The sequence below is a fragment of the Lates calcarifer genome, linkage group LG16_LG22 (genome assembly GCF_001640805.2).
Source record: "Lates calcarifer isolate ASB-BC8 linkage group LG16_LG22, TLL_Latcal_v3, whole genome shotgun sequence".
NCBI classification, from domain to species: domain Eukaryota; kingdom Metazoa; phylum Chordata; class Actinopteri; family Centropomidae; genus Lates; species Lates calcarifer.
This window is the reverse complement of record NC_066848.1, coordinates 15,072,272-15,085,127: the sequence shown is the minus strand read 5'-3', so window position 1 is coordinate 15,085,127 and position 12,856 is coordinate 15,072,272. Positions and strand designations below refer to the sequence as shown.

The 12,856-nt window shown below is 39.2% G+C and overlaps 1 protein-coding gene across 1 annotated transcript; it reads right to left on the bottom strand.

Moving 5' to 3' along the window:
• Nucleotides 1-4,518: 4,518 nt before the first annotated feature.
• Nucleotides 4,519-11,648, bottom strand: nphp1 (nephronophthisis 1). The gene is given in 21 exon segments (XM_018695301.2): nt 4,519-5,366; nt 5,569-5,613; nt 5,923-5,996; nt 6,097-6,209; nt 6,407-6,506; nt 6,669-6,745; nt 6,961-7,043; nt 7,203-7,313; nt 7,465-7,539; nt 7,799-7,927; nt 8,056-8,150; nt 8,447-8,534; nt 8,672-8,720; nt 8,894-9,039; nt 9,205-9,306; nt 9,885-10,073; nt 10,305-10,442; nt 10,636-10,696; nt 10,920-10,981; nt 11,505-11,525; nt 11,527-11,648. Coding segments are annotated over 21 exon segments (2,082 nt in total). The 5' UTR covers nt 11,572-11,648; the 3' UTR covers nt 4,519-5,087.
• Between the last annotated feature and the right edge of the window lie 1,208 nt (nt 11,649-12,856).

Here is a 12,856-nt window from a genome sequence, read left to right as displayed (position 1 = left end):
GTGCGTTTGTCTCTGAGTGTGTCACCGAGTTGATGGTTTCCAGGATAAAGGATTAAAACTGCATCCACAATATAGAAAACCTATTGTGTGGGATGACACCAGTCTTTTCATCTTGGTCACATTTCAATATCAATCATTCTGCTCTGTTGCCACAAAATAAATATTACTCTGTTGCTAATCAGTCATCACAGAGCCTTGTGCAGGATTTAATTCTCGTGCTAATTACACAGCTCTGTTCAGTGGCTCTTGTTTCAAATTGGAAGTAAAGGTTTTCACGGCCTAGTTACAGACTGAACCACTGAAGGTCATTTCTCATTTCTCAACAGCTTGAGGTTCAGGTTCTTGCTAGAACCTAGTGCAGATGTGAGTCACAGTTTAAGAATTACAGGAAACAATGTAGCTACAGGATCAAATCACAGAATGCCTCATTCTTTTCAAGATAATATTTTGTGTGTTTCTATTCTCTTCTATACCAGCTAACTGCACTACAATAGATATTTTATGACAAAAATAGTGGCAATGTGCAAATGACACACTTAGCTAACTCGCCTTTTAAGAGGTACCACAGAATTTTAAAATGGCGGAGTGAGTCATTCTGTTTCATGTTGTCCAAATGAGGATGTCTCTTTCAGAGGGAGAAACTTGCTTTGTTCTGCTGATGCTAACACACCCTGAGTCAACCTGTGTGTCTGTTAGCCTCTGCTGAGGTCACTAAAGTGTGTTTGGAGACCCCTCTGTGTTGTTACGAAGCCAAAGGTCAGTGACACTGACATATCTAAATGGAGTGTTGTTCCCTCTGCTGATGTGATCCAGCCAACCTGACCTTAGTGCAGCAAATACGTTTGCTTAGCACTTAGCAACTAGCAGAATAAGAGCAACTAGTGGGATGTGATGCCTTCAGTTGTGAATTTATTTTGTTGTATTTTATTTGAAAGGATAAAAATGTCACCTCTGCAGTTCAACGGCCACATCCCCCAACATAACCTCAAGGGCTTTTTCAATGTGCTCTGATCTTATGACATAGTATTTATATATCTTAGATGTGCTGATATGTCAGGAAATTAAAACTAGTTTTACAAGTTCTAAAGCATGGACACATGAAGTAGCATTTGTATTGAATTACAGTAGATGACACATAGTTCTCCAACATCACCTTAACTTCCATAGCTTAATGCTCAAGAAACTACCATTGATCTGTCTTTCAAAATTTGTGGCTGAAAACAGTTGCCGACAAGAGCAGTAAGAGTCGTCCAAAACAGTAAAGTTGCAGGCTGTAAAACCATAACAATGAGCTGAAAGATGCTAAAACTCTCCATAAAGCAGATATGTGTAATAACTCTCAGCAGGTTTGTTAATATGAGTGATCCCTTTCACATTATGCATAGTCATTCAGTCATTCATTAATCTCTTATGTTTAATCACATCTTCTTCTAATCCTTGATCAGCCTTTTTTCTGTATTAGTGTTAGGACTTTTGAATACAAAGTACAATTAAGAGAAAAACAAGTCAGATAACTTTTTTCAGTATGATGTAGTGATCCTTTCTTTTTAGTTTTTTACTATGTCATTAGCTTGATTTTAACCTGAGCAAATAATAATATTTAAATTATGATTTGATGATGATTATCTGTGGCTCTTCTTAACCACCAGACACACATACACAGAAACAGGATTACACTTGCCAGGCAGCCAACAAGTGTGTTTGCCCAGTGTTAGGAGAGACACACCTTACACTAGCTCCTTCAGTATGGATCTGGTTACAGGCCTACACACACACACACACACACACACACACACACATACACACACACACATACTTCCATGGGAACCCCTGGCAGCTCTGTCTCAAAATACAATGGCCATTTGTCAGCGTCAGGTGTAGTTAAACAATGTAACTTACATACACAAACACTGATAAAGAATGCATTGTGTTGTGTATCCTGAATGACAAAACAACATATTTTTCATCCACAAAAAAAAAAAAAGAGATGAAAAAATTAATGTCTCAGGACTTTTCAGCAAGCTGTAAAGTCTGTCCTTGAGGTCAGCAGGATGGCTCAATGGTCAAACAATCCGCTCTTTAACTTTATGAGTTCGTGCTCTGCTGAATCCCTGCAAGCTCCAGGGATCTGCTGTGCAGCTGACTCTGACCTTTGACCTTTTGACAGATACGTTTTACCACTGTTGACCATGCTACATGTCTGAAGCATAATTCTGCATGTATTCAAAGATAAGGCAGCAAAGTGCAGTACTGTAAGACTTATATAGAGTATTTATCATACCTAGTAACAAAAAACAAATGTGATTTAAACTTTAGGCACCTGAATTAGACACCTTTTAATACTGCAATACATAGCATTTCTATTCTTTTAACACATTAGACCATTAACACAATACCCAGTTTAATAGTGATATTTATTTGCTGGACTGACATAAATGAAAGAAACAGCATTTAGATATTTTCAGTTTGGGTTTATTGGATGGATTTTTACTTATTCAAACAAAGAGAAAAACATCCCTCCTGGATCATCTTTCCAGCTCTGGCCCAACTATTCCCAAGAAACATCCACTTTCCTGCTCAACTGGTCTTGACCTGCTCTTGGGCCCCTCTTCTTTTTCTTACTCCTCCTCAGACACAATAGTCCTCCTGGTGCACAATAAGAACTGGGTGAGAACGTCTCAACGTTTCCAGGTGACAATAGCAGTCACATCTACAATGAGGTTTTCTGTCTGTGGTTGAGTATCATTCCACTACACACAAATTTTGCCTTCTAGTTACTATAGTAATAGTGGTTGTATATGCACTGTCTTCACCTGCTTAGTTATAAAGGTTCTTCCTGTTCATGTAACATATGCAGGACAAATAATGTCAAGTTTTCTGCACATTCCTTGGATCTTAAAGGATCATTAAGTAATTTATGGTTTTTATCAACATCTATCAGTGATCCAATCAGCTGTTGGGGATGTGTGTGTTTGTTAATGTTCCTTGAATTTATCACATGACTGTTTTTAGTGCATACGTTTTTCAGTCCACACAAAGCAAATAAATTTCACTTTAGGAAGAATTAGCACTGTAAAGCATTTGATTGAGTGAGTGAGTTCATCAAGTTCATCACTGATACTTGATTATTAACAAAAAATTCTGCTGGTTACAGCTTCTTAAAATAGTTTTTCCCTGGCTTTTCATAGTTTTCATAGAAAAAACTTTTATCACTGGTAACCTGTGATGAATGTTTTAAATCTGACAATTGGACAGAGACCACACTGAAAGATGGGATTGATGAAAGTAATTTTTGTAGTAAAAATATAACTTGTGAGACTGATGCTAATGTCTAATATTTTTGAGCATAGCTGATAATAAGGCTAATTGAGACCCTGCCAGTTGCTAGGATATCTACCGTAGACGCACAACTCTTAAATCAACAGCAAACAAACAAATCTTTTCCATGGTTCTGTGTCAACACAATGTTTCTATGTCACTGAAACAACAGCGTGGTAATTCTACAGGCAATTGCTGTCTCATCTGAGTTGCTCACGGTTTCTCCCTTTGTTTATTGCTGCCTTGAGATTTTTTTTTTATTTTTTTAGATTTTTCAGGTCATCACTAAAGAACACTTTCACCACATCACCACGGCAACAGCACAGGAATGTGGAAATACAGGATATGCAATATTATTCAGCACTGCACCAAAGAAAGACTCTGTGTGTTTGTGTGTGTGAGTGTGTGTATGTGTCTATGTACACACTTAGCAAGATGACTTAAGTTCTTACAAATGTGGATGGGTATGACTCAGTGTTCTCTACTCTTAAAGGAAAAGTTGGGCAAATACTTCTTCTGCCAAACAGCTAGCCTGTCTTCATCCAACAGTGACAAGATAGAGAGCCTGTGGTTCAGAAGTATAAAACAAACAAAAAAAACTAAACTAAATTAAAATCGAAGTGACATTTGTTGCTATGCTAATAAAACCCAGCTTTGGAAGAGAGCCTTTCTCAATAGTATGTTGAGTTGCTGATTTTATATGTCTGGATATGGACGGTCGGGTAAAAGTTGCAGTGTGTAGAACTACTCCTTTATCAGATTGCGTTATGGGGGGTTGTGTGCTTAGTTTAGAACACCATTTCTTGCCATCTTAATATCATGAGGGCAATGGTAATCTCAGTCTATCTCAGTCATCTTACATAGATGTAATGCTAACAGTCACAATATGTATCACATTTTGTTATATATGTTGCCTGAGATGCGACAGCACAACCGATGGATAACATGAACCTGTCTGTGCCCTGACTGGTCCAACCTCTCACTGCTCCTGTTCTTTTATACCAGGCTATAAAAAGACGACAACAGACTAATTATTAACTGTAAATACTGCTCTTATGCCCTGTAACTCTACACTACACACACACACAAAGACTAACACACACATGACTGATGTTGAACTAATGGGTGGAGAAGAATGGAGCAGCTCAGTGACCAGTCAGATGACAGGGTTGAAAAAAAGCCTGTGACAAATCAAACAGCTGATTTTGATAAAATGTTTATTACAAAATAGAACAATTTGGCAGTAAATAAAGATATCAAAACATGCTAATAATGTCACAGTTGGTTCTATTATTACAGAAATCTGTTTTGGTCTTGGTACAAAGTGTTCCTCACTTATTCCTTTAACCTGTGTTTACTTTAAGAGGGGCAAAGTCAGTTTTTTAAGGATTGACATCTTCAGCAAGAACCAGTAAGAGCCACAGACAAGGTGAGGGAGCTGGAAAGTATTGAGAAATGGGCTAACTTATGATTGTTTTTGGTCTTTTCATGGGATTTATTGACAGTAACAAAACTACACAACACCACCGGCATTATCCTGGTGGTGGAACATTTCAAAAATACTCCAAAATGCAGTGACCCTTAAGGATAAGTGGTGTAGATAATGGATGGATGGATGTTCCAAAATGTATTTATGGCACATTTAAAGGATTTGTTCAATTTAGTAGACCAAACTGATTTCTAGAATACAATAAATTAAAATTTCAAATTTTATATAAACACTCTCAACTCTAATCAAATTGTACCTTCTCTCTAAGCATCATTAATTGTTACCGTGCTACATGCAGGAGGTCAAAGGTCAACTCTGTGACATCAAATGCGAGATGAGAATGCATGGGGTCAACAAAGACCTCTGGACCTCCTGATTGGCTGGTGGTGTGCTGGGTGTGTTTGAGAGAGTCCAGGGTGGCGTAGATGACTCTGGCCCGCTGCTCCTCTGAGGGAGGGTCTGCCCAGCGAAGACAGGGCAGCCGAGGTGAGTGAAGGAGGAAATAGGCAGACGACATGTAGACTTTAGCAAACTCCTGTTTCAGAAAAGACAAGTCTCTCTGCAAACATACAGGGAGGAAGGAAGTTTAATTTACACACCTCAAACAAACAATGCACTGGACGCACATTCAGGGATGAATGCACACAAACACATCTTAACTTCTTGGTGGAGAAAAGCCACCAGATACCACCCTCTACAGGTCTGTACTATTATTACACACACACACATACAAACATTCACACATACACATACAATCTCACCTTCTGTGCTCTGCTCATATTGGTCTCAGCATCCAACCAGGCACTCTGAAAGAAAACAGATAATTTTAATTGCAATTTTACTGAGTGATAGCAACTGACCCTAAAATATTTTAATTACTGAGGGTTTCAGGACACTTTTAGTGACTCATTTTCATCTAAATGATGTTTCAAAGACCTCTCAAGTTTGCCTGTGGGGTAGGATTCTGGGAGTTATTCAGCTGCCTGGATTGGAACATGAGTAAACAGCAAAAGAATTCAACTTACATAGCAACACATAAATAGGAGTAAAACATTTTCTGTTTCAATCCCCTTAAAGCAACCAGGAGAAAATACCATTATACCCCCCTGACTGACCCTTAGGACATCCAGCAGGTCTGGTTGGTCCAACAGCACAGGGAAGGTAGAAAGTATAGGACTGCATATCAGATCTGAAACAGGCAGAAATATTATTTAAATGTATTTAAATGTCTCTGAAAACCATGGATATCTGCAGTTTGGATAAGAGGCATGGAGGGTGTGTGTTATCACCTGCATTCTGCATAGTAGGCCTGTCCATCAGTAGTGTGTCAGCTAGCAGCTGTCTATGTAGAGCCAGCAGATGGACACAGCTCAAACAGTGCAGCAGAGTGTCTGGGAGGAGACTGAAAGGGAAAACACAGTTCATACTCCACTAACTTTTACAATATAGTGTATGCATATGACTGAGGTGAGCAATGAATGTTCCCTGAATAAACCTGATAATATATATTATTTAGATTATATTATTTTAGTAACTATAAAAAATGTTGAATGAGATCACATAAGCTCTGTAGTAGGTTTTTCTTGCTGATCCCCCCACCTGAGCTGCACTCTGGTCCTGCTGTTGGCTGATTTCAACTTTACAATCAGTTTGGGCTGCCGCCTGGCCTGAAGCATCTGCTGGAAAACACCAGCTGGAGCTGAATGAAAGGAGAGAGAGAGGAGACACACTGCTTGAATCCAGTCTTTCTTGTTTTTCCATTTTAAAATTTACGTGATTCTTTGTGTACTAAGTCACACATCTGTCACACACAACTTTTGTGACTGTTGTGACTGTTCTTATGTCGAGCTGTCTTTCTTACATCCTCTTGTGACTGAAGCCTCCACTGCTACATCTCTCTCATAGGGAGTGCCACCGTTCACTGGCAGCTCATAGGTCCTAAACACAGATTAGATTAAATAAGATTAGACTAGAGAGAGTACATAATTATTTAAGTCTGTCCCCTTTGTTATACACATTGTTCATACAGTACATACAGTAGGTGTGGTAGGTTTCATTTTCATAATTTTCTTAATACTAGACATGTATATATATGTATTTGTCATTATTATACATATCTCTGCATGTGTGTGTGTGTGTGTGTGTGTGTGTACCTGTTTGGGACTGGATTTCCAGTGTCATCGGTCAGTTTGAGGAAAGCCCAGCCGCAGCTCAGGTCTCCTCTCTCACCTGTAGACTAAAGGAAGAGAGGGGATTTCATTTTTTTCTTCGATCACAACAAAAGAAGTTCTCAATACTGGTTTTCCATTTCCTGTGTGATCCTACGTATCTTATGTGCACTGACTTAATCGCATCCCTATCACATGTGTTTCTGCATGTGTGTGTTTGCCCTTACATTCCGTATAAAGGTGACTCCCAGTTCAAAGAGGATACCGAGGTCAGGAGATGCAGAGTTGCAGCGCAGGAAACAGTCTCCATCCAGGAGGGTGGGTAGGATACCTGTCATCTAGAGCAAACACACACACACCTCTGCATGTTGATGCATGTTGTTTTATCTCAGTATTCATCATAAGCTGTTTAGTGCCAGAAGCAGTTTTATCAGACAATAGAGGTAAACAACAGTGTGTAATTCCGTGTTCATGATGATGCACACATACTCTTGGAGAGAAACTCCAGGTCTTGGGGCTTTTGGAGTTGTAGGTTGCCCTCACTGTGTGGATGTTACTCAACACCTGAAACACAAGTATAACTCATTAGGAAAAAAAACCTGGGATAGAAAAAGAGCATAAAAAAGTAGAAAAGTCTGGTCTTAACTGATTCTTCCCAAAAAGTTAATCAAGGACATGAATCACTTACTCTAATACAGAAATAGAGAGAAATTTGCATACAATTACATCTGACCCTAGTGGTTCATATATGGATTTACAATCTAATTTTAGCTACTAATTAATAAACAACTTTTTTTACTAATTGTTTCCTCTCTCCTGATACCTGAGTTCCATCAAAGGCACAGAGGCGGATGTGTCTGCTGAGGACCTGAACACCAACCCCAGGAGTGGGAATCATCCTGCAGCTCCACAAAGTGAAACAAACACAAGTCCGAACCTGCCGAGCACGAACCTACATGACAGAGGACCAACAAGTTCACAGAAAATTGAACTGTTTTAGTTAAGAGAGTATGCTCCTGACTGGATGTTGTGCACTGTGAGAAACTGAAAGAAACCAGAAAGAAAGAGAGACCGTCTCACTCTGCCAGTGTCTGGGTCCAGAAAGAGGTCTTTAAAGGAGAGCTGTGATTGGCTGAGCTCAGGCTGAATATGGTGACTTCCTCTGTATGTTACACCTAGAAAAAGACAGTTATGCATTTTAATCACACAGTATTTATTAAAGAGTTAAAGTTACTCGTAGTGACAGGCACCACTGGTAGCTATAGTGGTGGTGGCACAAATGTTGCTCTTTTATTGGTTTTAAAAACTAATATATTGCAGGGACTTTACATTTAGCACTGGATTGTGTTTTTAATCCCTGTAAATTACAAAAGCTGTTTGAATGTGTGTTTCTGTTTGACAGTGACTGAGTGAGTGTGTGTGTGTGTGTGCCCATGCATGTGTGTGTGTGCTTGTTAGAGTGTATAATGACCTTCCTCCACCAGCAGTTTATTGAGAGTTGACGGTCTGAATCCTGAAGGTATGGCCCCCATGGCAGAGAGCACATCTGTTGCATCAATCTGTCTCACACACACACACACACACACACACAGTGAAAACTATAAAAATATTGAATGTACAATATTTGTTGATGGTTAAACTAAAGTGACATGAGTTCTGGTGATTATAATTGCAGAGTTTGTACTTGTTGTTTTACCTCAGTCAGAGCCTTCCTCACCGTAGACCAGTTGGAGTGTGAAGTCCCACTGTCAAAGAACAGTCATTACTAGTTTCAGACAGAGATTCAAATCATATTCAGTGGTTGTGTGATAAATTGAGTCAGCATTGTTCTACTTGTGTAACTACCCAAAACCACTGACGAGGTCAAAGACTGATAAAAATCTGACAGGTGACATAGATCCAAAAACATAAGTTGAACCTCGGTTTGTCTCCATCATCAGTCAGTTCTTCACCATCTTCTTCTTCCTCCTCCTCATTTTCATCATCATCGTCCTTTTCATCATCACCATCATCTTCCTCTTCATTTTCATTGTCATCATCTTCATCATCAACACCAGAGCCAAGCTGAGAAATTTGTGGTTTTAACTGCCAAAGATCCCAAGTTTCAGCAGTTTACAGTAACTTAATTATATGTTATAATAAATTCTTTAGCTGAATACTTGTTTAAATAAACAGTAACAATTAAACTGTTGGACACTCTGTGATGCAGATGTTTAGCAGGTTGGGTACCTTCAGGTAGGTTTTTGGAACCACTCCTCTGTTGCCTTTAGTGTCCTGAGCCAGCCACCATCCATCTGCTGTCCTCCTGATAATCCTCAACACCTCCCCCCTCTTAAAACAGCAGGAAAATGAACGAATAATGTAACATCACATTAGTAATGTATCACTAACAAACATACTTTTTAATTACTTCTTATATCAAAAGAAACATTCAGAGACCACAGAAGATAAAACTCAATTCATGACAAGTGGGTCTGAAAATCTATTTTGTGAATCAGCCTGTGTACATAAAATAAAATACCCTCAAGTTGCATATTATAAAAGTACTCACATCACTTGCAATCCTCTGATTTATAACCCTAGTAACACTGAATAATTAATTACTTTGTATGATGATTAGTAGAGCGTTTGTGTTTATGAATATGCAGTTCATTAAATCATAACAGAAAGCATGCTGATGTTCATGTACACAGCAAATAAATGCTTAAAATTATAATATATAGCTGACAAGTCAGGAACATTTGGATTCACACTTGCTTTGATTTCAATTTTATCTGCAGGAGTATGGACACACTACTGCATTTGTGTAGCTAGAGCATCCTCTGCTGTTTTCAGTAAATACAACAAAATGCCATTTTGTTGTATTGTATGTATCCTGCGCATTATCTCTAAAACAAGGAGTACTTCACCTGAACAGACAAATCTCCTTCCTGTTCTCCTTTGAAATCACTGAGGACTGTGTATATGCGAGGGTCTGACATAGATGGCGGTTTCACAGCTCGCCTCTCATCTTTATCCTCATCACCATCGTTATCAGCATCAGCATCATCATCATCATCATCATCATCGTACTGCATCTTCATCATCACTGTCACTATCTTCTTTTGAAATATCAGCTGTGGATGAAAACATGGTAATGTGAAAAGATATTTTTAAGTTTGGGGTGAGATGTCAAACTACTGTTTTTCTTCTGCAATCTAAAAAATACTGAGCAACACGTCACTGCTGTGGGGGGATTTGAGCCACTGCAGCAGGGAATATGATGCTTATATTTGATATAAAACAATCATAAATGACCCCCATCACTTTGCAGTGAGCACACAGGCCACAGACCCTGCAACAGTGCTTGGTCCTGGTGGTGAAAGCTCCAGAGAGAGTGTGTTCAGACGCTCCAAGATGTTCTGCAGTCGTCTCTCCTCTTCCTGTTTCCTCTGGTCATAGTTTCCCACCGGAGCCAGCTCATCAGCCTGGAAACAAGTCGAGCAGCAAATCATGTTGTCAATTTAGCCAGTTGAACAGTACAGAACAATGTATAATACAGTAAGTTTAGATGTATTCGGACCACTGGTTACACGAAAACTGGTATCAGCCTGTGAGTGATATCTGACTATTCGTTCAATCCATTCTACTTCAATCCATTTACTGATATGAAATACTAACCTTTGTCAGTTTCTTCAGTGTCCGTAGTGTCTCCTCTGCCGACATCTGCAGTTCTTGACATCTATTTGGAATTAGACGCATTAAAAATCAAACCTCAAAGCAATAGATTAGAAAAATGTTTAAAATCAACTAAATCCTAACAGCATGAAAAAAAGGAATAGGAATAAAAGCAGAGTGAAGCCATGTCCCTTCAATAGTTTTAGTGCTAGTCCTGGTGAGGGTCTTTGTCTTAACAGGAGCTCCAGTTTAGGAAGCACTGCTGTGGTTTCTTCAGAGCTGTTTACCTCCGAAATGCCTCTTCAGTAGATCCGCCCTGACTAAGCACATCCTTCACCAGACTGTCAACCTGGGTTAGAAGAACAATAGGACAAAACAACACTGAATGCAATAATGTTGACATCAGTGTACAGCTGAGGTTGAACTGCACAGCCCATCAATAATAATATATATTTTACAATGTGCATGTTTAATAATTAGTGTAAAATAGAAACAAAAGTGCTGTGAGCCCATTAAAGATCCTATGCTGCAGAACAGCCCAGTCATTTTAATGTGTCCCTGCTTCTTGAATGAGCTCCTTGTTAAACAAGTCACAAGATACTTTACCTGGATATATTCTAGAAAATTCGGCATAAACTTCATCCACCAGAAAGCACTTACTTTCTGGCCAAGATGTATACTCCATTAACGGAGCTGCTATGGCTCAAACCTTCTCTCCTTATATGGAAAGTGGTTGGTTAACGTTGGTGGTAAGTACCGTTGCAACAACCTGTCTATCCATAGCTACTGTATGTGTAACATTCAAAACCCACACGTTGAAGTTTAAACATCACCACAAGAAACACACAAGCAGGCACCATTCTTTAACAGACCTGTTTTTTGGTTTCGTCCACATTCTCTCTGGACAAGCTGCAAAGGTCCCTTTCTCTTTGGTGGCATTTATTCGCTGTTTTATGGGGCATAATCCATGTGTTAGCACATCGCCTGGTTAGCTAGCTGACGCTACACTTCCACTGGTCACTAGGCAACCGAGCTCCTCTTCATGTCCTCAGACATACTTTCCTCCTGGTATTAAGCTACCGCCACCTACTGGACTGGAGGATGAAGGTGTCGAGAAAAACCTCTGCTAAAATTGTTTATTTATACGGTTAATTTAATGGCTAATTCTATATTTGCCCACGATTAATCCCCGAATAGATTTTACCTCTGCTGCTTGTGTTACACTGTAACCCAAGTGTGGATTACCAACAGAGAAAAGTGGTCAACTTGGGGACCAAAACCCAGAGGGGTTTCCAAAAGGCCTCAGATTCACCCATCTCTGCTCCTTCTGGTATTTTGATTAAATGACAAATGTGTTAGGTTGTTTGCTCAACTTAAGCACAACTGAGGTTCTGCATTATTACCTAATTATCTGGCCCTGTTCCATGGAGGTGCCCTGTGTCAAAAATCTAGCTTTAAAACTCATATTATTTTAGTTTATAGTGTCCTCATATGGAGCATGTTCCTCAATACAGCTGTGTTTAATCAAACACAAAGACAAGACAAATTATTGTATCACTGCAGAAGTTTTGGCTGTGCTGGACTTGATGGGAACTTAAAGGCAGCAGGGTACATATTCAGAGTCATATATCAGGGGTCAGCAGGGGCCCAAAGTAATTTATTTATTTATTTTTATTTTTATTTATTTTATTTTTTTCCAGGGGCCTCTTAACAGGTTTTTCTGGCCATCATGTAACAAGTTTGTTTATTGCAGCCTGGTAGAAGTGGAGTGCTATTTATGAACAATCCCATGAGATCACATCTGGAAACCGTGTCAAGCAAATGCCCCAGAACAGTATGTTTATGTTCAAGTGACAAAGATCTCTTGTGGTCATAGTAATTATGACAGAAGCAAACGAGAAAGTGAGGCATTGTTAGATAGCGACAAAGTCCACATAGGGAGGAGGTTAGGGTGGATGGACTGGGTTGCCAAAATGCTGGACTTTAACACAGGAGACCGCTGTTTGTTTCCTCTTTCAGACCTGTTTAAACCATCATCGTTTCACAACCTTAACCAAGTGTTTGTTACTGTAACCACAATGATAAACCTTGACAAAGTACTATGGAGTAAAATACCAATTAGTCAAATATGTCTGCTTTAAAATGAGTCCAATAAAATGACATAGCCATTGTTACACTGTCAATACAAAGAGGTCAGAGTGTTACTGCCTGAATTACTGGTGCA